Consider the following 26,741-nt stretch of genomic DNA (forward strand, 5'->3'; position numbering starts at 1 on the left):
CCAGCTGAGCCCAAGGAGAGAGCCCTCAGTAGAAAGTTCATGCTGTAAATGTGTTGCATGTGACCTGTGAGGAAGAAGGGTGTACTGACCTTTCCAAAAGTGAAGTAGACACTGGCTGCCCGCCAAGGGAATTTCACAGTTGGGCTGAAAGGGTGGTTTCTGCCTGTTTGTACCTGGGAAGCCTTGAGAACCCCAAACTGGGATGCCTCCCTGAACCCATGTCTTAGTAGCCAGGGCATCGTTAGCTGTCCATCTAACACTGGGTGAGAGTGAGAATCTCTAACGTCATCTGTCTCTGTCAAGATTTTCGCTGTCATCCTGGTGAGCAACTCAAAGAGGTAGAGAAATTTTAGGAAATAAAAACAAAATTGCTATAACTCTAAACACTCAACAGAGGACGTGAAAAGAGTGAGGCACACTCCTCAAAATGGAATTTGGATCTGAAAAAGCAAAAGGAGGAAGTATTTCCTGATAGACATAAAAATATGAAGAAATGGAAATCCCCAGTGAAAAGATGGGACATGTGGTGAAGGGAGCCGAGAGATGTGCTTCCATCTGAATGGTGGATGCTTAGAGGAAGGAGTCCACAGAGATCAAACCTGAATCAGTCAACTGCTAGAAGTCTCTGAGCTGCAGGAAGAAATCTTGTTCCCAGAGAATGGGCTCACCGAATGGCACAGGGATTAAGGAAAGAACCAAAATGCAATCTGAGATTTCCTGGTAAAATTTCTAACTCCAGGGATAAAGAGAAGTTTTACAAGATTCTTCATGGGGAGTAGAGGTTACATCTAAGAGAAAAAGATCCATTCACGACCAGTTCCTCTCTCCAAGGAAGGTGAGCACAAATGGAGCGGTGTGTGAGACGTTGATGTGAAAATCACCAATTCCAAGATGGCAGAATAGGGAAAAGATGTGCTGCCTTCGACCAGTGGAAAATTCAGAAGGAAAACAGAGGAAGTGCATTCCCTGGTGAGAGCTGCGGAGAAGTTCGCAGTGGAAATTATACAGAAGGAAGAGCATGGAGCAGTGTGGAAGGTGTGGATGCAGAACAAGCAGAGACACCACACACGACTCCTACGGCTGGGAACTGGAGGAGAAGCCAGCTTTGGAGAGTGAGATGGGAGCAGACTACAGTAGCCTGTGCCACTGAGGAAGCATGTTGCACACCACGCTGACCTTGAGTCTGGCCTGGAACCCTGCTGGGAGCAGGGTGCCTGCCTAATCCAGTAAAAACAAAGGACCTTTCTTTCTCCCAATCCCCCAACAACAAGGGTACTTGGTAACTGGGGCGCAGGGGAGAAGCCACCATCTGATACCAGTAGAGGCTGTGGTGGCTCTCCTACACCTGCATGACCAGGGTTTTTACCAGAGGGTGAAATCTGCATTCTTCACTAACTCTGAGTCTGGCTGGGAAGGTTGAAAGAGAGCTGAGCATGCACACGGGACTGTAAATGCCCCCATCCTCTCAGCATATCACAGGCTCTGGAGCTCAGACTGCCAGGGTGGAGCACCCACAGGCAGCTGGCTCTGGATTTTCTCTGCTTTCTTCGTGGACAGGGAAGGCTTGTGGGACTGAACAGATCCTCTGCACCCTGTGACTGTGGGAGCCTTGTGCACTGCGACTTTGGAAATTCTGACTGCACAACAGGGCATAGGGTGTAGCTGGGTCTAATGAAATCACTGTGCCTGGAGTCAGAAGCTGAGAGTTCCTTGACTGGGTCATTGCAGAGGGAGCCATGCTCACACTGAGGACTTCACAGATCCTTTGTGCAGCTCCTGTGCCAGTATGTGTGAAGGCTGTAGCCACTGTGGGCTAACCTGACCACCTTGGAAGAGAGGTTAGGGTGTGATTACAACAACAGCTGTTATCATACCCCCTCCCCTGATGACAACAGGGATCTCTCATGCCCAACTTGGGTGTCACCCTGGATTCTCTCCCCATCGTTGAGCACTGAAAAGAGCTCCCTGGCCACACCCAGCACATGCCTCTGGGTTTTCATTGAAAGAGCAGACACTCCACTAAGCCACAGTGGCATAGTTCAAAGAAAAAATTCATCACAGGAGAAAACCAACAAATATTCCACAAATGCCTAAAAATAAATTTAGAAATATAAGAAAAAGAACAAAAAAGACAATATGACTCCCCTAAAGAAACACAACACTTCAATATTAGAATGTGAAGATGAAGACTGATGAAATGCCTGAAAAGGAATTTGAAATAATGATCATAGGATTACTCAGAAGCAATGAGAAGCAAATACGTGTGTTAAAGAAATCCATACAAGATATAGATGGATTATTTTCCCATGAAATTGAGATTTTGAAGAGAAATCAAACTGAAATATTAAGAATGAAGAATTAAGTGTGTCAAAAAATACAGTGGAAAGCCTTAACAGCAGACTCGGTGAGACAGAAGAAAGAATATCTAAACTAGAAGACAAATCTTTGTAAACGTCTCAGTGAGACCAACCCACCCCCACCCTCCAAAAGAAGAAGAAGGCAGAGGAGGAGGAGGGGAAGGAGAGGAGGAGGAGGAGAAAACAGAAAAATTAGAAACAGTGTTCAAGATTTACGGAATAATATCAAATGACCCAATATTTCTGTCTTAGGAGTTACTGAAGGTGTGGAAAGAGAGAATTGATTAGAAGGCCTATTCACTGAAATGATAAGAGAAAACACTCATAATTCCCAGAAAGGGACATCCAAGTACTGAAAGCACATAGAATTCCTAATAGACATTACCAGAAAAGATCTTCGCTATGACACATTGTGGTCAAACTTTCAACAGTAAAACATACAGAAAAGATTCTAAGATATGCCTTCAGAGGATTTCCAAATAGATTGACAGCTGATTTCTCATCAGAAACCTTACAGGCTAAGAGAAAAAGTAGAGACTTAGTTCAAGTTTTAAAAGAAAAAAAAATCTGTCAACACAGAATTATGTACCCTATAAAACTCTCATTTATCAATGAAGGTGAAATAAAGACTTTCCATAAAAAACAAACAAAAATTGAAAAATTTGTCTCCACTCATCTAGCCATACAAATGATGCTTAGAAATATGCTGCACACAGGAACACAGAAACATGGTCATCAATATGAAAGGATGTGAGCGCAGAAAATCTAGTAAAGTGCAAAGCAAATCCAAGGCATCAGTTGGGATATTTATGGGAAAATGGCTGAGACAAGCCATTACTTATCAATAGTAACCTTGAATGTAAATGGCCTAAATCCTACAATTAAAATATACTGGCTGAATGTAAATGGCCTAAATATTACAATTAAAATATACTGGCTGCCTAAAAGAAACACACTTTACCAACAAAGATACACATAGACTGAAAGTGAAAGGATGGAAAAGGATATTCCATGCTAATGGAAAGCAAAAATGAGCAGGTTTAGCCATACTAATATCAGACAAAATAGAGTTTAACATAAAAATTGTTGAAAGGCAAAATAGTATCATGTAATGATTAAGGGATCAATTCACCTGGGAGATGTGACTATAATAAATGTATATACACCCAGTGCCAGGGCAAATTAACAAATGTTAATGGATCTAAATGGAGACATAGAGTCCAATGCAATAGTACTGGGCGACTTCAACACCCCACTTTCATCAATGGACAGATCAGTTAGACAGAAAATTGGCAAAGAAACAACAGCACTAATAAGAACAAAATGGACCTAATTGATATGTACAGTACATTTCAGCTAACAGTCGAAGAATACACATATTTTCATTAGTGCATTGAATTTTCCCTAGGATAGACCATATGCTACACCATAAAGCAAGTCACAGAAAATAAAAAAAAAATGAAGTCTTACTATGTATATTTTCTAACTATAATGGAATGAAGCTGGGAATTAATACTTCAAGAATCTCTAGAAAATATGCAAACACATATGGAGACTGAACAACACACTCCTGAATTTATAGCAGGTCATAGAAGAAATCAAAAGGGAAATTAAAAAAGTGTTTTGGAAATGAATGAAGGTGACATAAAGCATGGATTGTTCTCTCTGCCTCTGCCTCTGCCTCTCTGTAGTTCTGTCTTTCAAATAAATAAATAAATATTTTAAAAAGTGGTACACCATTGGCCCAAATAACCAATACAAAGAGGGAGAGGACCCAAATCCATAAAATTGATGAAAAAGGAGATATAACAGTAGATACCACAGCAATAAAAAAGAATCATCAGGAATTACTACAAACATCTATATACCAGCAAATTGAAAAAATCTTGAATAAATAGATTATTGTACACATACAATCTACCAAAATTGAGTCATGAAGATATAGAAAACCTAAACAGACCAATAACTAATATGGATATTGAATCAGTAATAAAGGTCCCCCCCTAACAAAGAAAAGCCCAGGGCTGGATGGCTTCTGAATTCTACCTGACTTTTAAAGAAGAACTAATTCCAACTCCAATTCTTCTCAAGCTATTCAAAACTATTGAAAGGGAGGGAATCATTTCAAACTCCTTCTATGAGGCCAGAATCACCTTAATTCCTAAATCAGAAAAGATAAAACAAAGAAAGAGAAGAATAGACCAGTATTACTAATGAACATAGATGCAAAACTCCTCTACAAAATATTAGCTAATCAAATCCAACAACACTTCAGAAAGATCATTCATCTGGACCAAGTGGGATTTATCCCTGGTATGTAGGGATTGTTCAATATACACAAATCATTAAATGCAATGCATCACATTAACAAATTGAAGAATAAAAACTATATGATTGTCTCAATAGTTGTAGAGAAAGCATTTGATAAAATACAGCATCCTTTCATGATAAAAACCTCAAGCAAATTGGGTATAGAAGCAACGTTCCTAAACACAATCAAGGTAATATATGAAAACCCGCAGCCAGCATCATATTGAATGGAAGAAAGCTGGAAACATTTCCACTAAGATCCAGGAGCAGACAAGAATGCCCACTTTCAACATTGCTATTAAATATGGTCTTGGAAGCTTTAACTAGAACCATTAGGCAAAAACAAACAAACAAACAAACAAAAAACAATAGCAAAGGGCAAGGGGAAGAGAAAGAGAAAAAAAATCAAAGGGAAACAAATTGGAAACTAGGAAGGCAAATTATCCCTGTTTGCAGATGATGTGATTCTATGTCTGGCCAAACCAAAGGACTCCACTAGAAGAGTATTGAAACTCATAAGGGAGTTTGCTTATAGTGGCAGGTTATAACATTAACACACAAAAATTGATAACATTTGTATACACAGACAATGCCATAGTTGAAAATAACTTGTAAGATCTGTCCCAATCACAATATCTACAACAAAATCAAATGCCTTGGAATACATTTAACCAAAGAAGTCAAAGATCTCTATGATAAAGATTATAAAACATTGAAGAAAGAAAGAGAAGAAACACAAAAAAATGGAAATAGCTTCCATGTTTGTGGATTGGAAGAAATAATATCATCAAAGTATCCATACTACCAGAAACAATTTACAGATTCAATGTAATCCCAATCAAAATACCAACGATATTCTCTGATTTAGAAGAAAATCATACTAAAAATCATATGGAAACCCAAGAGACTCTCAATCTCAAACAACCAAAACAAAGCATGAAGCATCACAAAACCAGATTTCAAGACATACTACAGGCAACTATAATCAAAACAGCTTGGTACTGGCACAAAAATAGACAAGTAGACCAATTGAGCAGAATAGAAATCCAAGAAATCAAGCCACACATCTACCATCAACTTATCCATGACAAAGTAGCTAAAATCAATCCCTGGAGCAAGGACGGTCACTTCAACAAATGGTGCTGGGAAATTGGAGATCCATGTGCAGAATATGGAACAAGGCACCTAATCCAAAAATGAACTCAAAATTGATCAATGATCTAAATCTACGACCTGATACTACCAAATTACTAGAGGTGAATATTGGGGAAACTCTGAAAGACGTTGGCATAGGCAAAGACTTCTTGGAACAAACCCCAGGAGCAAGGCAACCAAAGCAAAAATAGGCAAATGGGATTCCATCAAGCTAAGAAGCTGCTTCACTGTTAAGGAACCACTCAGCAAAGTGAAGAGGCCACTGGCAAATAGGAGAAAATGTCTGGGCCGGCGCCGTGGCTCAATAGGCTAATCCTCCACCTTGCGGCGCCGGCACACCAGGTTCTAGTCCCGGTCGGGGCGCCGGATTCTGTCCCGGTTGCCCCTCTTCCAGGCCAGCTCTCTGCTATGGCCAGGGAGTGCAGTGGAGGATGGCCCAGGTGCTTGGGCCCTGCACCCCATGGGAGACCAGGAAAAAGCACCTGGATCCTGGCTCCTGCCATCGGATCAGCGCGGTGCGCCGGCTGCAGCGGCGGCCATTGGAGGGTGAACCAACGGCAAAAGGAAGACCTTTCTCTCTCTGTCTCTCTCTCTCACTGTCCACTCTGCCTGTCAAAAAAAAAAAAAAAAAGAAAATGTTTGCAAACTATGCATCTGATAAAGGATTAGTATCCAGGATTTATAAAGAGCTTAAGAAACTCAAAAACAAGAAAACAATCTAGTTAAGAAATGAACTAAGGACTTGAACAGGTTTTTTTCAAAAGAGGGAATTCAGATGGCTGAGAGATGCATGAAAAAATGCTCACTACTGAGAAGGGCTGAGTTACACACACACACACACACACAGAAAGAGAGAGGGAGGGAGGGAGGGAGGGAGATGGCAACAGAGAGAAAGATATCTTTTACCTGCTGATTCACTCCCCAAGTGGCAGTAATGACAGCAGCTGGTCTAGGCTGAAGCCAGCCAGGATCCTGGAACTACATCCAGGTCTCCCATGCTGAAAGCAGGGGCCCTAGTACTTGGGCCATCTTCTGCTGCTTTCCTAGGTGCTTTAGCATGGAGCTGGATCAGAAGTGGAGCAACTGGGACAGGAACCGGCACTCATGTTGGATGCTGGTTTCACAGGCAGTAGTAACTCACTGCACCATAATGTGATCTCCAAGAAAATTATCTTTTTTCCTTTTTTGACAGGCAGAGTTAGACAGTGAGAGAGAGAGACAGAGAGAAAGGTCTTCCTTTTTCTGTTGGTTCACCCCCCCAAATGGCCGCTATGGCCAGCGTGCTGCGCCGATCCAAAGCCAGGAGCCAAGCACTTCTTCCTGGTCTCCCATGGGGTGCAGGGCCCAAGCACTTGGGCCATCCTCCACTGAACTCCCGGGCCACAGCAGAGAGCTGGCCTGGAAGAGGGGCAACCGGGACAGAATCCAGCGCCCCAACTGGGACTAGAACCCCGTGTGCTGGCGCCGTAGGCAGAGGATTAGCCTAGTGAGTCACGGCGCCTCCCGAGAAAATTATCTTTAAATGTATCCTTATCTGACAGTAACCAGATCAGGACAAAGATATCTGGAGAGAAGATAAACAACAAGAGGAACAGTGGGCAGACTTCTTTAAATGTAAGAATAAATCACATTAGTGAGCTTGTGAGCAGCAAGTGGAAAGGGAAGTTGCTTTATAAAATAGGTATATCAGGGGCTGGCACTGTGGTATAGTGGGTAAAGCTGCTGCCTGCAGTGCCGGCATCACAGATGGATGCCAGATCAAGTCCCAGCTGCTCCTCTTCTAATCCAGCTCTCTGCTATGGCCTGGGAAGGCAGTGGAGATGGCCCAGGTCCTTGGGCCTCTGCACCTGCATGGGAGACCAGGAAGAGGCTCCTGGCTCCTGGCTTTGGATTGGCTCAGCTCTGGTGTGGTGGCCATTTGAGGAGTGAATCAGCAGATGGAAGACCTCTCTCCCTCCCTCCCTCCCTTCCTCCCTCCCTCCTCCCTCCCTCCTTCCCTCCGTCTCTCTATTTCCCTCCCTCCTCTCTTTAATTCTGCCTTTCAAATAGATAAATAAATCTTAAAAAAAGTTATATCTGCTATATTATTTATCTAGAGCTGCAAAGCAAATTACTCCATGTCAGTGGCCTAAAACCACACCTTTTATTATTTAACAGATTTTTTGAGTCCGTGCATGCATGACTTGGTGGATTCCCTACTGAAGGTCTCACAAGGTTGACATCAAGGTGTTGAGCTGGCTGACCTCATATCTGAAGCTTTGGATAGATAAAGATCCACTTCTTAGCTCCGTCAGGATTCAGGAGAATTCATATCCTTATGGCTGTAGAATGCATGACAACTTGGTTCTTGAAAGGACTGCACAGCAACAATGGGAGAACTCTACTGCTTCCTGTTTCCAATTCATGGAGGCCTGCACCCTCTTATATGTCTTAGCTACTTAGGCCAGACTCACCTAGGATGAACTCAAACCCAGTCTGTCAGGGACCTTAACTGCATCCTCAAATACTCTTAACCTCACAGCTCATGGGCGAGGAGAGGGAATTAGTAATGACGTGACTCCTGGGGGGTTGCCTAAGTATGTGCCCACCACACATGCTTTTCAGGAGATTTTTATATGATCAGTCTCATGTTTCAATTATTTTAACTGAACCCATGAGTTGGCAGGGGTAGGAAGGATTAGGAAGCATGCAAGTGTGTTAAAGGTCTCATCCGAATGGGCAGGTGTAGTGTTTAATTTTGTTGTGATTATGGAGACATTTAGGTATAGGTGTAAATAAGGATCACTGAAAACAGGAAGACAAAGCATGGAAATGTAGTAGTAAATGATAGAACTTCTAAACTAAGCATGGGGAGTGCGGAGGATGGGTAGAAAGAATTAAGAGAGAGAAAGAGAGACTAGATTCTGCTCTCTAGTCCAGACCTAAGATTCTGCTCTTTTCTGTCTTTGAGAGATGGACATTTATCTCTTTGGAAGCAGTTCTGCCAATATCTATTTATACATGATATTTCTGTATGAAGTTAGGAGACTGTCAGATGGTGGAGGCGGCATGGAAGGGTCAGCGAGGCTGCTGTGGGCAATGGCTTTGAAATACAAGTGGGCACTTGCCAGACAGAATCTGGAAAAGAGGCTCCCACAGGGAAGATACTGACTTCATCTCGTCTACCGAAATGGCCAGATTCCAAAAGCATTGGTGTCAGGATGGCTGGCTTGAGTCCTCTGTCTCCCAGACCAACAAATTAGGTTGGACAGTCAAGTACTCTCCGAGCTGTAGTTGCTTCACCTGTGAAATGGGAACACTCATAGGTACCTGCAGCTGTGCTCTGAGATTTAGGCGAGACTTTAAGAAGAAGGGAAGCATCAGTTGCTGACTAGTATGTACGTACTTGTAGGTAGGAATTGGATAAGTAATATGTTGGAGGTTGGGCTTTAACATTGTACTTTACATATGTATTTTAAAGAGGTGATTTTTTAAAAACTTTTTTATGTTTTAAAAAACTTAATATAGCTTCCTGAGTATAGTGGGAAGTCAGGCAATAATAGCTAAGAACATTTTGAAAAAGAAAAGCCATAGAGAGCACTTCTGGCATATTTTAAAACCCACTCCAATACTGCAGTTATTATTACATTCGCATGTTGCTGGTGCAAGAATGAACCGAAAACCAAAACTAACAGTCCAGAAACCATTGTCTATAATAAGAATGTGTGATTCCTAAAGAGGAGTAGCTATGAATGAGAGAAAAATTCTTTTCAAAGAAATAGTGCTAGAAAAATTGGATTGCTAACTCCCCAGAAATGCTCTTAGGCTTCTAAATTAATCCCGTATGAATAATAATGATAAAATCCTCTTTGCCTTTGTGTCCCTGGTCTACTTACTTAAAGTCCCTTTTTCCCTTTTCTCTTTTTCAACCAAGTTTCTGAGAGCTGGTACTGACAGCACCTCAATGTCCTAAATCTTTAGTCTTTCCATAATACTCTTCACTTTGGCTCTTGCCCACACCATTCCACTAACATGGCTTTCAGAAAAATCCACACTGAACTCATTGAAGACTTCCCGGTGACAGCTGTGAGCGCCCTTCTGCTTCCAGCCAGCCATTTTGCCTGTTGAGCCCTAGGTCTCCCTGGAAAGTGACCTGTTTCCTCATGTGCAGCTGCACGCCAGCCTCCCTGAGTCTCCTCTCCTGCTCTGAGAGGGTCCTTGGCCCCTGGACACCATAAATGCTGATGGGCCTCAGAGCTTTGAGCTCAGCCTGTTTCTCCCCCTTCTCTTCTTCACCCTCATCCATTGCTGTAGCTGTAGCAGCAGCCACTGTGGGACATATCGATCCCCAGACACACGTGACTTCTCCCCTGTTGGGTTGTCAGTAGTGTTGAGGCTTATATCCAGTGATTTCTGGCTTCTGACTTTCCTGTTCCCCACAGTAAATTGTAATCTCTGCAGCTGTTAGTAGGGTGGTTTGCACAAAGCAATATTCAATAGCTGTGTTTACTAGGATTAAAACTGCTTAACAATTAAATGGAGGAAACCAACTGGAATATTTTCGCAATATGTAAGTTTCTATAGTGATCATGCAACTGTTTATTTTATTTTATTTTTTGACAGGCAGAGTGGACAGTGAGAGAGAGAGAGACAGAGAAAAAGATCTTCCTTTTGCTGTTGGTTCACCCTCCAATGGCCGCCGCGGCTGGCGCATCGCGCTGATCCGAAGGCAGGAGCCAGGTGCTTCTCCTGCTCTCCCATGGGGTGCAGGGCCCAAGCACTTGGGCCATCCTCCACTGAACTCCCGGGCTATAGCAGAGAGCTGGCCTGGAGCCTGGAAGAGGGGCAACTGGGACAGAATCCGGCGCCCTGACCGGGACTAGAACCCAGTGTGCTGGCACCGCAAGGCAGAGGATTAGCCTAGTGAGCCGCGGCGCCAGCCTTATGCAACTGTTAAAAACCAAAATGCATGAAGGGACTCAGAGCCATCCCTTCATACAGGCCAACGTGCTGTGTGAACCCTCCTCACAGTGGGTTCAAAGCTATGTCGTGATGGGGTCAGTATTCATAGCTTCATATTGTCATAGAGAAATAGTATAGCACCTAGTGTATTGTTCACTTCTAGTGGGACAAATGAAGTAGTCAACAGTATACCATTTGAAATTTTCGCAACCGAAGTTAAAAAATGCTTCCATTTTTAATTATGAAAATAACATGGGGCCAGCACTGTGGCATAGCGGGTAAAGCCTCTGCCTGCAGTGCCGGCATCCCATATGGGCGCTGCTTCGAGTCCCGTCTGCTCCACTTCCGATCCAGCTCTCTGCTGTGGCCTGGGAAGGTGGTAGAGGATGGCCCAAGTCTTTGGGCCTCTGAACCCAAGGGGGAAATCCGGAGGAAGTCCCTGGCTCCTGGCTTCAAATTGGCACAGTTCTGTCCATTGCAGCCAATTGAGGATTGAACCAGCAGATGAAAGACCTCTCCCTCTCTCTCTCTCTCTCTCTGTCTCTCCTTCTCTCTCTGTGTAACTCTGACTTTCAAATAAATAAATAAATAAATATTTAAAAAACAAGAAAATAGCATAACCACAGTAACAAAAATTTAGAAGAAAAAGTACAAATTGTTAACAGTTTTACAATATAACACAATGGTAACAACAATTTGTATTGTTTTCATTAATTTGTAATATTTGTGTTTTTAAAGTTATAAAATATCAAATATATAATATATGCACTATTTTGTATTTTCTCACACTTTAACATATTATATTTGACTTAAACAAGGGTACTTCAGAAATTTTTGAAAAACTGGAATTAAAAGATAAGTTTATTTTCATCCTAAAATATTTTAAATCCATGGGTAGATCTTTATAATATATATTTTTTATAAACTTAATGAAGATTTCTTGCATATTATTAGAAAGTCTTAGCTGGTTTTATTTTCAATGACTCTGGATTTCCCACTAGGAAATACATATCCATTCCCTCATTGGTGCTTCTAATATGGCACTTTTCTTTTTTTTTTTAACTTTTATTTATGAATATAAATTTCCAAAGTACAGCTTAAGGATTACAATGGCTTCCCCCCCATAACTTCCCTCCCACCCACAACCCTCCCCTTAACCACTCCCTCTCCCCTTCCATTCACATCAAGATTCATTTTCAATTCTCTTTATATACAGAAGATCAGTTTAGTATATATTAAGTAAAGATTTCAACAGTTTACACCCACATAGAAACATAAAGTGAAAAATACTGTTTGAGTACTAGTTATAGCATTAAATCACAATGTACAGCACATTAAGGACAGAGATCCTAAATGAGGAGTAAGTGCACAGTGACTCCTGTTGTTGACTTAACAAATTGACACTCTTGTTTATGGCGTCAGTAATCACCCTAGGCTCTTGTCATGAGTTGCCAAGGCTATGGAAGCCTTTTAAGTTCACCGACTCTGATCATATTTAGACAAGGTCATAGTCAAAGTGGAAGTTCTCTCCTCCCTTCAGAGAAAGGTACCTCCTTCTTTGATGACCCATTCTTTCCACTGGGATCTCACTCGTGGAGATCTTTCATTAATTTTATTTATTTATTTATTTATTTATTTTTTTGCCAGAGTGTCTTGGCTTTCCATGCCTGAAATACTCTCATGGGCTTTTCAGCCAGATCCACATGCCTTAAGGGCTGATTATTTTTTATTTATTTATTTATTTTTTATTTTGACAGGCAGAGTGGACAGTGAGAGAGAGAGACAGAGAGAAAGGTCTTCCTTTTGCCGCTGGTTCACCCTCCAATGGCCGCCGCCGCGGCCGGCGCACCACGCTGATCCGATGGCAGGAGCCAGGTGCTTCTCCTGGTCTCTCTTGGGTGCAGGGCCCAAGGACTTGGGCCATCCTCCACTGCACTCCCTGGCCACAGCAGAGAGCTGGCCTGGAAGAGGGGCAACCGGGACAGAATCCGGCGCCCCGACCAGGACTAGAACCCTGTGTGCCAGCGCCACAAGGTGGAGGATTAGCCTAGTGAGCTGCGGCGCCAGCCCTTTAAGGGCTGATTCTGAGGCCAGAGTGCTGTTTAGGACATCTGCCATTCTATGAGTCTGCTGTGTATCCCGCTTCCCATGTTGGATTGTTCTCTCCCTTTTTTATTCTATCAGTTAATATTTGCAAACACTAGTCTTGTTTGTGTGATCCCTTTGGTTCTTAGTCTTATCATTATGATCAATTGTGAGCAGAAATTGATCACTGGGACTAGTGAGATGGCATTGGTACATGCCACCTTGATGGGATTGAATTGGAATCCTCTGGTATGTTTCTAACTCTACCGTTTGGGGCAAGTCAGCTTGAGCATGTCCCAAATTACACATCTTTTCCCTCTCTTATTCCCACTCTTATATTTAACAGCGATCACTTTTCAGTTAAGTTTCAGCACTTAAGAATAACTGTGTATTGATTATAGTATTCAACCAAAAGTATTAAGTAGAGCAAACAAAAAAAAATACTAAGATGGATAATGTATTAAGTTGTTCATCAACAGTCAGGGCAAGGGCTGATCAAGTCACCGTTTCTCATAGTGTTCATTTCACTTTAACAGGTTTCCTTTTTGGTGCTCAGTTAGTTGTCACCAATCAGGGAGAACATATGATATTTGTCCCTTTGGGACTGGCTTAATTCACTCAGCATAATGTTTTCCAAATTCCTAACAGGGATCACTTTTCAGTTAAAATTTAAACACCTAAGAATAATTGTGTGTAAATTACAGTCAACCAATAGTACTAGAACAAAAAAATTACTAAAATGGATAAAGTGTTACATTGTACATCAACAGTCAGGACAAGAGCTGATCAAGTCACTGTTTCTCATAGTGTCCATTTCACTTCAACTAGTTTCCCCTTTGGTGCTCAGTTAGTTGTTGCCAATCAGGGAGAACATATGATATTTGTCCCTTTGGGACTGACTTAATTCACTCAGCATGATGTTTTCCAGATTCTTCCATCTTGTTGCAAATAATCTTGAATTAGCCCCTTTATTCATGCCCATTTCATAGTGACTAGATTATTTTTTGAGTGATAGTCTCAGAAATGAGATTACTGGGTTACAAGTTTGACATTATACTTGCTTATTATTTTTTTAAAAGATTTATCTATTTATCTGAGAGGCAGAGAGAGAGCGAGAATTCTTCATCCACTGGTTCACTCCCTAAATAGCCACAATGGCTGGAGCTGGGCCGATCCAAAACCAAGAGCTGCTTCTGGGTCTCCCATGTGGTTTCGGAGGCTCAAGGACTTGGGCTATCTTCCACTGCTTTTCCAGGTCATACAGAGAGCTGGATTGGAAGAGGAGCAGTTGGGACATAAACCATCACCCCATGTGGCATGCCGGCACTGCAGGTGGTGGGTTTACCCTCCACACTCTAGCGCAGTCGCCCTGTTTGTTTATTTTTAATGGTCACATAAATTTGTAATTGAAAGGATGACTCGACTCTTCCTTCGTCGAGCAACATTATTTTCTCTGCTAGATTCTACTAGTCAATGAACAAGAATTTCTGGGCATTTTGTGTACCCAGCCCTTCTCAAGTACAATGATAGATGCTGAAATGCGTTAAATCAAGCATCTTTCCTTCTCTAGGCTATTATTTAACCAGAAGAGAAGACAGACTAGCGTACCCATGAGGCTAAAATTGAGATGTCAGTTGGAATTTCTGGAACAGTTTAGTCCTGGAATAGTTTTTGAGGATTAGTACGTTTGAATAAGATGATGTCTTAAGGCAAATTTTAAGCAGAAAGAACACTTCTGGTTAATTTTATTTACCTGCCTTGCTTTTCCTGGAGATACAATGATGACTTTCAGTTTTCAAATATTAATTAGGACTAAATTTGAGGTGACAGCAAAGATTTATAATTGGAACACTGCTCTTTGAATTCTAACTCATTTTAATTCTAAAATTAACTCTGTGAAGAGCCCTATTGGAATAGAAATCTTTTCAAAAACATTTCTCCTCCATCCCTTAATATGAAAAGTATGAATTTTTATTAGGTTTGACTGAATTACAGTTTATTTTTGCTTGAGACTAAACATAGTTTCGTAATCATGCGTGCTATGCCTTTTGCCAATGGGTGATGAATGTGTCATTCCGCTGTCTTGGTTTGTAATATGGACCTGGTTTCCCCTGGCAAAGTAGGGTGTTGTGGAGGCAGATCTGGAATTTGGAATAGCTTCATCCTCCTCCAGCACTCTCACCTGTGTGGCAGCCAAAGTACACTGGTGGCCACTCCTTTGCAGAGGATGGGATACTGGTGTTGAATTCACAATTTCTTCCACACATTAGGTTATGGCGTTTGCTCTGCAAGGCCTCCGAGATTTGTAGGGGAGTCAGACAGGAGAAGACCTCAGTTATGATTGGCATGGTAACTTCTCACAATGGGGATCCTAGCACACTCTCAATGCACCCTGGCAGAAGAACCTCAAGAGTTGGTTTTCCCCAGGGAGGACCTTTGCTTTGGGACTTGATGAATGAGTTCAAGTCCAGGTTGGGGGAGAAGGTGAAGGAAAGACTCTCGTGGAAGTAGACAGGATGTCCAAGATTTAATGTGGGGGGAGTGCCTGTGACCCTCCCCCCCACCCAGGAATGGTGAGAAGGGTGCAGGAAAGGGAGTGCCTCACAAGGAGCATTTGAATTGAGGCAGCATTGGCACCTCAGTATTACCCATGCCTCTTCCATCCTCTGAGATTCAAGTTTCTGATCAGAGCTGTCCATCCCTAATGCCAAGGAAAGCAACATGACACATTTTTCATATAGGAATTAGCGAGGCTTAGAGTACTGGGATGTGAGTCATCAAAGTGCTCACTGGAGACTTTATGACCACCTTGCTTCATAGCTGTTGCTTCTCTGGGAAGATTAGCTTTTGCCCAGTCTTGCTGCCAGAAAGCTGTCAATGGGGGAACAACTGACCCAATGCCTATCCCTTGAGAAAAAGCAATAACAAGGAACAAAATGATTATCACCCCTCATACCCAAGAGATCAAAAATTGCTTACCTTGACTGTTTTCATCAAACTTTTAATTGAGGATTTTAAGGGCAAGGTACTTAAATATTTAACCTAGAATTAGCTTTTGTGCCTTATTTGAAGAAATATGTGATTTTTTTGGTGCTAATATGTTAGTTATATTATATTCCACAGGCCAGATTGGCAAGGATATTACTAGAAACTTTCTGAAAATCATCTATTTACTCTTATTTTAAGTCTAATGGAAAATCCTTTAGACTTTGGCCATTTCTGGACTTTGGTAGTGCCTGTATTTCCCATTACAATGGAAAACGTTTTTGTCTCCTGGTTCCCATTAACCAGTCCCACGGGTACTTGTAGATAAATGATTCTTTGTTTTGCTACAAACTTTTTGAAGCTGCAAAAACTCTTCTGCATTTTATTTTTTCAATTGAATCCATGTTCCTTGGGAGTCAGTGAGAAAAGAGAAATGGAGACTTCTGGGAGAAGAAGCCACACACACCCAAATGATGAAGAGTTACCAGATTTATGCTAATTTTTAAATTCGTTTGATCTTTCCTATTACCACGCATCCCAGATTTGTTCAGGATGAGGACATTCAGGGAGGATCCTTCAAGTCCCTTGCCACAGGGAGGGAACTAGGACAGGCTGTGAGGGGCTGTACCCCACCACACATAAGGTTATGGCACTGGGGGGACTGTGGCTGAAAGACAAAAGAAGACAGAGATCTGAAGGGTATCTCAGAAAAACATCTTCCAGAACATTGTTGATGGCTTGGATATGGGGTGGGGGTGGGGAGGATGGGTGCACAGCAGGGACAGGAAGGAATCAAAGGCCATTCTTGCTCAAATGGCTTACTTGGCTCAGGTAAGTTGTTTGTGTGAATATAGATGGGAAGTTCTGTCTCTGTTTTCTTCTTTCGTGAGCCTTGCTTAAGGCATTGACAAGGAAGTGAGAAAAACCCAGCAAGGATGATCTCAGTGCCTAAATGATGAGTCACTGGGTGTGGCAGCTTCTTGCACAATCCGAGCTAAGTGGTGAAGCAGAGAGCACATTAAGTGAATACCATCCACTTCTATCTGGTTTATGCTGTGCTTCCTGAGGTTGTGGGGAGGGGTGGGCATGTTGGTGTTTATGTTCTTATCCAGAATAGAATGTAATTTTTCTTCCTCTCCAAAGGGTAAGGGGTGGAGGTGGGGAGATAGATACATGGGTAGACAGAGAGACAGAAAGACAAATATCCATTCATCCATTCTGGCACTCCATTGCATCATTGGCAAATATTTCATCTCTCAAATAGTATTGGAGTTTTAAAGTTTTTGATAAAATTACAAAATAATATAAATTCATCATAAAAATTACCAATAAAGTTTCTATATTTTAGTATGTATAGATGTGAAAGCCAAAGTGATCTACTCTGGAAGTAATCCAGGCCCCCTTTAGACATCCGTATAAGTACCTGCATAACCTTGTCTATACCTGTTTTTCTTTTTACACAGCAGAAAACATTTTTCTTTTTACTGTGCAGATTTTTTTATGAGCACATTTTATTTTTAAAATATTTTGATTTATATAAGAGGAGCAAATTTAATGTATTTCACATATACAGTTTTTTAAAAGATTTATTTATTCATTTGAAAGGCAGTTACAAAGAAGCAGAGAGCGAGAGCGAGAGCAAGAGAGAGAGAGAGAGAGATCTTCCATGTGCTGGTTCACTCCCCAAAAGTCTACAAAGGCCGGAGCTGGGCCAATCTGAAGCCAGGAGCCAGGAGCCAGGAGCTTCCTCCAGGTCTCCCACAAAGGTATAGGGGCACAAGGACTTGGACCATCTTCCACTGCTTTCCCAGGCCACAGCAGAGGGCTCGATTGGAAGTGGAGCAGCCAGGACTTGAACTGGTGCCCGTATAGGATGCCAGCACTGCAGGTGGCAGCTTCACCCACTACATCACAATGCCAGATCCCTCATACATACATTTTTTTTTTTTTTTGACAGGCAGAGTGGACAGTGAGAGAGAGAGAGACAGAGAGAAAGGTCTTCCTTTTGCTGTTGGTTCACCCTCCAATGGCCGCCGCGGCCGGCATGCTGCAGCTGGCGCATCGCGTTGATCCGAAACCAGGAGCCAGGTGCTTCTGATCTCCCATGCGGGTGCAGGGCCCAAGGACTTGGGCCATCCTCCACTGCACTCCCGGGCAACAGCAGAGAGCTGGCCTGGAAGAGGGGCAACCGGGACAGACTCCGGCGCCCCGACTGGGACTAGAACCCAGGGTGCCAGCGCCACAAGGCGGAGGATTAGCCTATTGAGCCACAGCGCTGGCCCCATACATACAGTTTTAAGAGCATAATGATACTTCCCATCCTGCCCTCTTCCCACACCTTCACCTTCTCTCCCCCTTCCTTTCTTATTTTTCTTTTATTTCTGCAATGACATACTTTCAACTTCCTTTACAATCACAAGCTTAACCCTCCACCATTGAAGAATTCCACAAGTAGTATGTGTAAAAACCACTGTTCCTCAAGAGTATGAAGAAGGGCTATAAACAATAATCAGATCTCAAAATGTCAGTTCTGCTCATATATGTTACAATTTTATCGTTTGTATAGTAGTTACCACAACTGTGCAGATTTTTAAAAGTGCCTCTTTTTATCATTTTAATCTTTTTAAGTCTGTAGGGTTGCTGAGCTCCATAGAATTTTCGGTATCTCTGTGACCAGACCGAGGCTACTCTCAGTACACTATTTAGTAAGCACAGACTGGATTTGAGTTTCTAGCAGGTTCAGATTCCAGCTCCTTCCCTTCCTAGGCTTTTTGTGCTGGACTCTTTCCTCAGTTTCCTTTTCTGTCAGATGGGGAGTACGGGTACTGGTCTTACTGTGTTGTTGTGAGGGCTGAATCAAGGCACGGCGTGAGGATCTGGAGCATGGCGGGCAGGTGCCCATCACCTGTTACCTTTGCATGTGGGGAACTCAGTTGGTCTTTGAGAGTGAAGATTAAGTTCAGAGCAGCTCCCTCTCTCTCCAGTATTTCTACAGGGTAGATCTGGGACTCATATCTGATTCAGGATCTTCCCATTTAGGATGTTGTTATCAATTACATTAAGATTTTGTCAAGTTTGTCTGGCTATTATCCATTTCTTTTGGATACTTAGCAAGCATTCACCATGGACAAGTTTAATCTTCAGGATTTGGGGCATGGAAAGGTAATTACAGTGGTGCTTGACTTTGTTTTTTTTCTCATAGGCATGCTTTTATGACAGCCTGAAGTCAAGAGGGAGCCCATGCACATGTGTGCACACAACATGCGTGCGCGTGCATGCGCACGCACACACACACGCGCGCTAGGAATCCACTTCTGTGCCATACCACTCCGCACACTCTACTCTGAAAGGTCATGGGGGCTGGAGAGTCCTGCCTAAGTCACCCCTTTCTTGTCTCTTTCTCTGCAGGGATCCACTGTGAGCTGTACAAGGATCCTTGTGCTAACGTCAGCTGTCTGAATGGAGGCACCTGTGACAGTGAAGCCCTGAACGGCACGTGTGTCTGCGCACCTGGCTTTACAGGCAAGTGGTCTGGGAACTGAGTATTCAGTGTTACCACAAGATCCCTGAGATTGCAGAAGTTAATAAAAAGAAATCACAAATTCTCCAAGCAAGAAATAATCCCAAAATCAATCACACTGTTGCGAAATGTACAGTGGATCTATTTTAATGCTACCGGCTACATTGTCCTTTAGTGAGAGGTTTCTGAATCATGCCAGTGCTTGGACTTTCAACACCACCATTGCTGTTGGTTTCCAGGGCTGTGGTTTTGTAGCTCCAGGCATGAGCCATTCCATGGACACTTAAGATAGTTTAAGCATGAATGGAAATCAGACAGGGAAAGGAAAGTCGAATATGTCTTTTCTAGAATCTGCAATTGGGCTACCATGGTTGTTTTTATTGAAAGAGTGTAAAAGTGATGGGGTTTTGAAAACTGGAAGTAAGGGGGAGACACCCTGGGTTGGAGATCAACTCTCAGTGTAGGTCCATGTACTACTGGAGTGTGAAGGGGCAAGAGGGGGAGAAGGCTGGGGCTGCGTTGCACAGAAGATTTTTAGATCACTGAACACCTTGTAGGAGTCTCTTGTAGATCAGAGGATCCCGTCTAACATGGGGTTCTTGTCAGTCCTTTATGGGCTGCAGGGAGTTTGTGAGTCTCCAAAAATAGATGTGAAATGCTGTGCTTATGTGTACATGCTGCAGGGAGACTCTCAAATCTCTCAGATTTCCAAAAAGAACCCTTGACCCACCACAGTGGAAAATGCTCCAGCCTTTGCAGTCCCAGCCACAGGCAGGAGCCTTGATGTTTAGAGTTGGACAAAGTCTGTGTTTTCAGAGCCTCACTCAAGGAACAAAAGCGAAAGGGTCACTCGGGTTTGCAAGTTGGGAGAGGCTGGCCTGTGAGGTCCCTTAGAGCAAGGTGAGCGCGTAGGCTGCAGGGAAGTGTGTGATGTCATTGGCAGAGCAACCACACTGCTACAGCTCCCCTGCCTGGACCCTGTGACCACCTCTCAACTCCCACAGAATTTTCACACAACCTGGGTCCCTCATCCATCCCTGCAGACCCTCATCTGTGCTCCTGGGGAAGGTGCAACAGCCAAGATTTGGGAGAAACAATACCAGGTCTTCCCTTCTACAAGGGATCTGCAAAAGTTCATGGAAAATGTTCGGGGTGCCGGATTCTGTCCCAGTTGCCCCTCTTCCAGGCCAGCTCTCTGCTGTGGCCAGGGAGTGCAGTGGAGGATGGCCCAAGTGCTTGGGCCCTGCACCCCATGGGAGACCAGGAGAAGCACCTGGCTCCTGACTTTGGATCAGCGCGGTGCGCCGGCCGAAGCACGCCAGCCGCGGTGACCATTGGAGGGTGAACCAACGACAAAGGAAGACCTTTCTCTCTGTCTCTCTCTTTCTCACTGTCCACTCTGCCTGTCCAAAAAAAAGTTCATGGAAAATGCATATTATGAAAAAATGCATAGCTTGAAAACCTTTGTGTGCTGAAATAAACATCTTTTAATTTCATTTTCTACAAGTTTTTGGAAGTCCACTCCTACTTTTCTGTGTCACATCCTGGGTTTTCCTTTTGAATTTTTTCCTGGGATTGAGAAATGAGTTCACGCCAGAAAATACTTCTTGGATGGTTTTGCTTTGTTGAATGGTGTACAAACACATACAGACATTCATCCATACTTGTAATTTTACGGAGGCAAAAATAATATTGGAGAAGCATCTTGGGTTTTTGAATAGATATTTTTATCCATGAATAATAAAAAGATGAAAAAAATTTAGAAAATATAGGGCTATAGGGAAAAAACACCACGAATTAAAAATGCACTATTAGGAGTCAACTATTGTTAATATTTTTCCCCAAAGAAACCATTTATTTAATGAGTGCAAATTTCATACATGCAACCTAAGGAATGTGGTGATTCTTTGCATCGTATCTGCTTTACCACGCCCACTCCCACACCACCTCCTCCTCCCTCTCTGAATACCAGTGTCCCATTCTCCAGTAAGAAAAAAAAAAGGGCGGGGGTGGGTAACTGTCCCTCAGCAGTCAAGACCAGGGCTGTTCAAGTCATTGCTTCTCAAAGAGTCAATTTCACTTCTACAGACTTCCTTTTGGATGCTGTATTACTTGTCACAGATCAGGGAGAACATATGATATTTGTCCCTTTGGGACTGACTTATTTTACTAAGTATGATGTTTTCCAGATTCATCCATTTTATTGCAAATGACTGGATTTCATTTTTTGCCACTGTATATTATTTCATAGAATATATATCCCATAATTTCTTTATCCAGTCTTCAATTGATGGGTACTTAGGTTGATTCCATGCCTTAGCTATTGTAAATTGAACTGCAATCAACATGAGAGTGCTGATAACTCTTTTATTTGCTGATTTCATTTCCCTTGGGTAAATTCCCTAGAGTGGGATCCTGGGTCATATGGTAGGTCTATATTCAGATTCCTGAGGTATCTCCATACTGTCTTCCATAGTGGCTTTTCCAGTTTACATTCACACCAACAGTGGATTAGGGTACCTTTTTCCCCACATCCTTGCCAGCATATGTTGTTTGTTGATTTCTGTATGAAAGAGCTGTTCTAACCGAGGTGAGATGCAACCTCATCATAGTTTTGATTTGGATTTCCCTGATGGCTAGTTATCCTGAGCATGTTTTCATGTGTCTGTTTGCCATTTGGATTTCCTCTTTTGAAAAATATCTGTTTAAGTCTTTGGCCCATTTCTTAACTGGATTGTTTGTTTTTTTTGTGGAATTTCTTGATCTCTTTATATATTCTGGCTATTAATCCTTTATCAGTTGCAATGTTTGCAAATAATTCCTCCCATTCTGTCAGTTGCCTCTTCAGTTTCCTGAGTGTTCCTTTTTTCAGCACAGAAACTTCTCAATTTGATGTCATCCCATTTGTTGATTTTGGCTTTGATTGCCTGTGCTTCTGGGGTCTTTTTCAAGAACTCTTTGCTTGTGCCAATGTCTCATAGGGTTTCCCCAGTGTTCTCTAGTAACTTGATGGTGTAATGTCATAGATTTAGGTCTTTAATCCATTTTCAATGGATTTTCATGTAAGGTGTAAGGCAGAGGTCCTGATTAATACTCCTGCATGTGGAAATCCAGTTTTTCTAGCGCCATTGGTTGAAGAGACTGTCCTTTCTCCAGGGACTGGTTTTAGCTCCTTGGTCTAATATAATTGGTTGTGGATGCTTGGATTGATCTCTGACATTTCTGTTCTGTTCCATAGGTCTATACATCTGTTTTTGTACAAGTTCCAGGCTTCTTTGATTATAACTGCCTTGTAATATATCTTCAAATTTGATATTGTGATGCCTCCAGCTTTGTTTTTGTTGTTTAAGATTGCTTTAGCTAATTGAGGTCTCCTGTGCCTCCATATGAATTTCAGATTCGAGATCTGAGAAGAATGTCTTTGGTATTTTGATTGGTATTTCATTGAATCTATAAATTGCTCTCAGAAGAATGGACATTTTGATGATATTATTCTTCCGATCCATGAACATGAAAGTTTTTCCATTTTTTGGTATCCTCTTCTATTTCTTTCTTTAATGATTTGTAATTCTCATTGTAGAGATCTTTGATATCCTTGGTTAAATTTATTCCAAGGTATTTGATTTTTTTTGTAGCTATTGTGAATGGGATCCAATTTAGAAGCTCAATATCAACCTTGGCATTGTATGTGTAAACAAAGGCTGTTGATCTTTGTATATTGATTTTATATCCTGCTACTTTACCAAACTCTTCTATGAGTTCCAATAGTCTCATGGTGGATTCTTTTGGATCCCTTATATACAGAATCATTTCATCTGCAGATAGGGATGGTTTGACTTGCTCATTCCCAATTTGAATCCCTTTGATTTCTTTTTCTTATCTAATGGCTCTGGCTAAAACTTCCAGAACTGTATTGAATAGCAATGGTGAGAGTGGTCAACCTTGTCTGGTTCTAGGTCTCAGTGGGAATGTTTCCAACTTTTCCCCATTCAAAAGGACACTGGATGTGGTTTTGTCATAAATTGCCTTGATTATGTTGAGGAGTTTTCCTTACATACCCAGTTTTCTTAGAGTTTTTCTCATGAAAGGGTGTTGTATTTTATCAAATGCTTTCTCTGTATCTTTGAGATAATCATATGGTTTTGTTCTTCAGTTTGTTAATGTGGTGTATCACATTGATTGATTTGTGAATGTTGAATCATCCTTTCATACCAGGGATAAATCCCACTTAGTCAGGGTGAATGATCTTTCTAATGTTTTGTTGGATTCAATTAGCTAGAATTTTGTTGCCGATTTTTGCATATATGTTCATCAGGGAAATTGGTCTGTAGTCCTCTTTGTTGTATCTTTTTCAGGTTTAGGAATTAAGGTGATGCTGGCTTTATAGAAAGAATTTGGGGGATTCCCTCCCTCTCAATTGTTTTGAAGAATTTGAGAAGAAGTGGAGTTAGTTTTTCTTTAAATGTCTGGTAGAATTCAACAGTGAAGCCATCCGGTCCTGGGCTTTTCTTTGTTGGTAGGGTCTTTATTACTGATTCAATTTCAGTCTCAGTAATGGGTCTTTTTAGCATTTCTATGCCTTCAAGGCTCAATTTAGGTAGGTTGTATACATCCAGGAATCTATCCATTTCTCCTAGGTTTCCCAGTTTGTTGGCATACAGATCTTTGTAGTAATTTCTGATGATTTTTTTATTTTTGTGGTGTTGTTATATTGGCTTTTTCATCTCTTATTTTATTGATTTGTGTATTTTCCCTCCTTTTTTGGTTATTTGGGCCAATGGTGTGTCAATTTCTTTTATTGTTTTCAAAAAACAGCTCTTCCTTTTATGTTTTTTGTTTTAATTTTGTTCATTTCTTTTTTAATTTTAATTATTTCTTTTCTCCTGCTACTTTTGGGTTTGGTTTGCTGCAGTTTTTCTAGATCCTTGACATGCATTGATAGTTGATTTATTTGGTGCCTTTCCAATTTCTTGATGTAGGCACCATTTGCTATAAACTTTCCACTTCACACTGTTTTTGCTGTATCCCATAAGTTTTGATATGTTGTGTTCTCATCTACATTTGTTTCCAGAGATTTTTTCATTTCTCTTTTGATTTCTTCTATGACTGACCATTAATTCAGGAGCATGTTTTTCAGTCTCCATGTGTTTGCCTATGTTCTTGAGATTTCTGAGTTGCTGATTTCCAGCTTCATTGCATTGTGATCTGAGAAGATGCATGGTATGATTTTTATTTTTTTGAATTTGCTGAGACTTGTTTTATGACTTAGCATGTGGTCTATCCTAGAGAAGGTTCCATGCACAGGTGAAAAGAATGTGTATGTTGCAACTGTAAGATGAATAGTTCTGTAGATATCAGTTAGGTACATTTGGTCTTCAGTGTCAGTTAACTCTGCTGTTTCCTTGCTGATTTTCTTCTGATTTATCTGTCGATTGCTGAAAGTGGGGTATTGAAATCCCCCACTAATATTGTATTGGAGTCTATGTGTCCCTTTAGATCTTTTAACATTTCTTTTAAATATCCAGATGCCTCATGATTAGGTGCGTATACATTTATAATAGTTACATCTTCCTGTTGAAATGATCCCTTAATCATTACATAATGCCCATCTCTCTTTTAACAGTTTTTGTGTTAAGGCTTATTTTGTCTAATATCAGGATTTCTACACCAACTCTTTTTTGGTTTCGTCTATCATACAATATCTTGTTCCATCCTTTCACTCTCAGTCTGCATGCATCTTTGTTGATGAGATGTGTTTCTTTTAGGAAGCAGATAGATGGGTCTTGTTTTTTAGTCCATCCATCCAGTCTGTGTCTTCTAACTGGAGAGTAAAGGCCATTTAGATGCAAGGTGACTATTGATATGTAACAACTTTGCTTTGCCATTTTCCCATAAACATTCCTGTTTTTTTTTTTTTTTTACTTTGGATTTCCTTTGTACTTCTACTGGGAGCTTTTCTGCCTTTACCTTCTTCTGTAGTGATGACCATGTTTCTGTGTGCCTCTGTGAAGCACATCCTTAAGCACCTTCTGCAGGGCTGGACAGGTGTTGACCGATCCTTTCAATTTCTGTTTGTCATGGAAGGTTTTTATTAAACCTTCATTCATAAATGACAGATTTGCAGGATATAGTATCCTGGGTTGACAGTTTTTTTTCTCTTTGAGACTTGGAATATATCTCGCCATTCTTTCCTAGCCTGCAGTGTTTCTGATTAGAAGTCATTTGTGAGTCTAATTGGAGATCCTCTGAGAGCAATCTGGCATTTCTCTCATGCACATTTTAGAATCTTTTCTTTATGTTTTGTTGTGGTGAAGATCTTTTCTGGTCATGTCTTTTAGGAGGTCCATGTGCTTCCTGTATTTGGATGTTCCTTTCTTTCTCCAAATTGGAGAAATTTTCTTTTATTATTTCACTAAAAATGCTTTCTTTTTTAAAATATTTATTTATTTTATTTGAAAGTCAGAGTTATACAGAAAGAGAAGGAAAAGCAGAGCGGGGGGGGGGGGATGGAGGGAGGGAGAGGTCTTCCATCTGTTAGTTCACTCCCCAATTGGCTGATCTGAAGCCAGGAGCCAGGAGCCAGGAGCCAGGAGCCAGGAGCTTCTTCTGAGTCTCCCACATGGGTGCAGGGGCCCAAAGACTAGGGCCATCTTCTACTGCTTTCCCAGACCACAGCAGAGAGCTGGATCAGAAGTGGAGCAGCTGGGACTTGAACTGGTGCCCATCTGTGATGCTGGCACTGCAGGCAGCTGCTTTACCCGCTACACCACAGCGCCAGCCCCTAAAAAAACCTTCTAATCCTTTCTCTTTTCATGCCTTCAGATACTCCTAGATCCTCTATGTTGGGTCATTTGATATTATCCTCTAGATTCCCAGCAATGATGTTTTATTTTTCTAATTGCTTCTTCTTGTGTTTGTTCTGACTGTATAATTCCCCATGCTTTGTCTTCTTAGTCCTATATCCTTTTCTTCTGTTTCACTGATTCTGTTGTTAAGGCTCTCCTCTGTATTTTTTATTTTTCTGTTTAATTCTTCATTTCTTTTTTTTTTATTTTTATTTTTTTTATTTTATTTTTTATTTTTTATTTTTTTGACAGGCAGAGTGGACAGTGAGAGAGAGAGACAGAGAGAAAGGTCTTCCTTTGCCGTTGGTTCACCCTCCAATGGCCGCCGCGGCCGGCGCGCTGCGGCCGGCGCACCGCGCTGATCCGATGGCAGGAGCCAGGAGCCAGGTGCTTTTCCTGGTCTCCCATGGGGTGCAGGGCCCAAGCACCTGGGCCATCCTCCACTGCACTCCCTGGCCACAGCAGAGGGCTGGCCTGGAAGAGGGGCAACCGGGACAGAATCCGGCGCCCCAACCGGGACTAGAACCCGGTGTGCCGGCGCCG

The 26,741-nt window shown here is 41.9% G+C and overlaps 1 protein-coding gene across 1 annotated transcript in view; it reads left to right on the forward strand.

Moving 5' to 3' along the window:
* The window catches only part of DNER (delta/notch like EGF repeat containing), a 426,443-nt gene that overhangs the window by 359,383 nt on the left and 40,319 nt on the right, over positions 1-26,741 (forward strand). The window contains exon 10 of the mRNA XM_008259280.3: positions 19,242-19,355. Coding sequence (XP_008257502.2) covers positions 19,242-19,355 — 114 coding nt within the window. The remainder of the gene's footprint in view (positions 1-19,241; positions 19,356-26,741) is intronic.

This window comes from Oryctolagus cuniculus, chromosome 3, assembly GCF_964237555.1.
Source record: "Oryctolagus cuniculus chromosome 3, mOryCun1.1, whole genome shotgun sequence".
Classification (NCBI taxonomy): Eukaryota; Metazoa; Chordata; class Mammalia; order Lagomorpha; family Leporidae; genus Oryctolagus; species Oryctolagus cuniculus.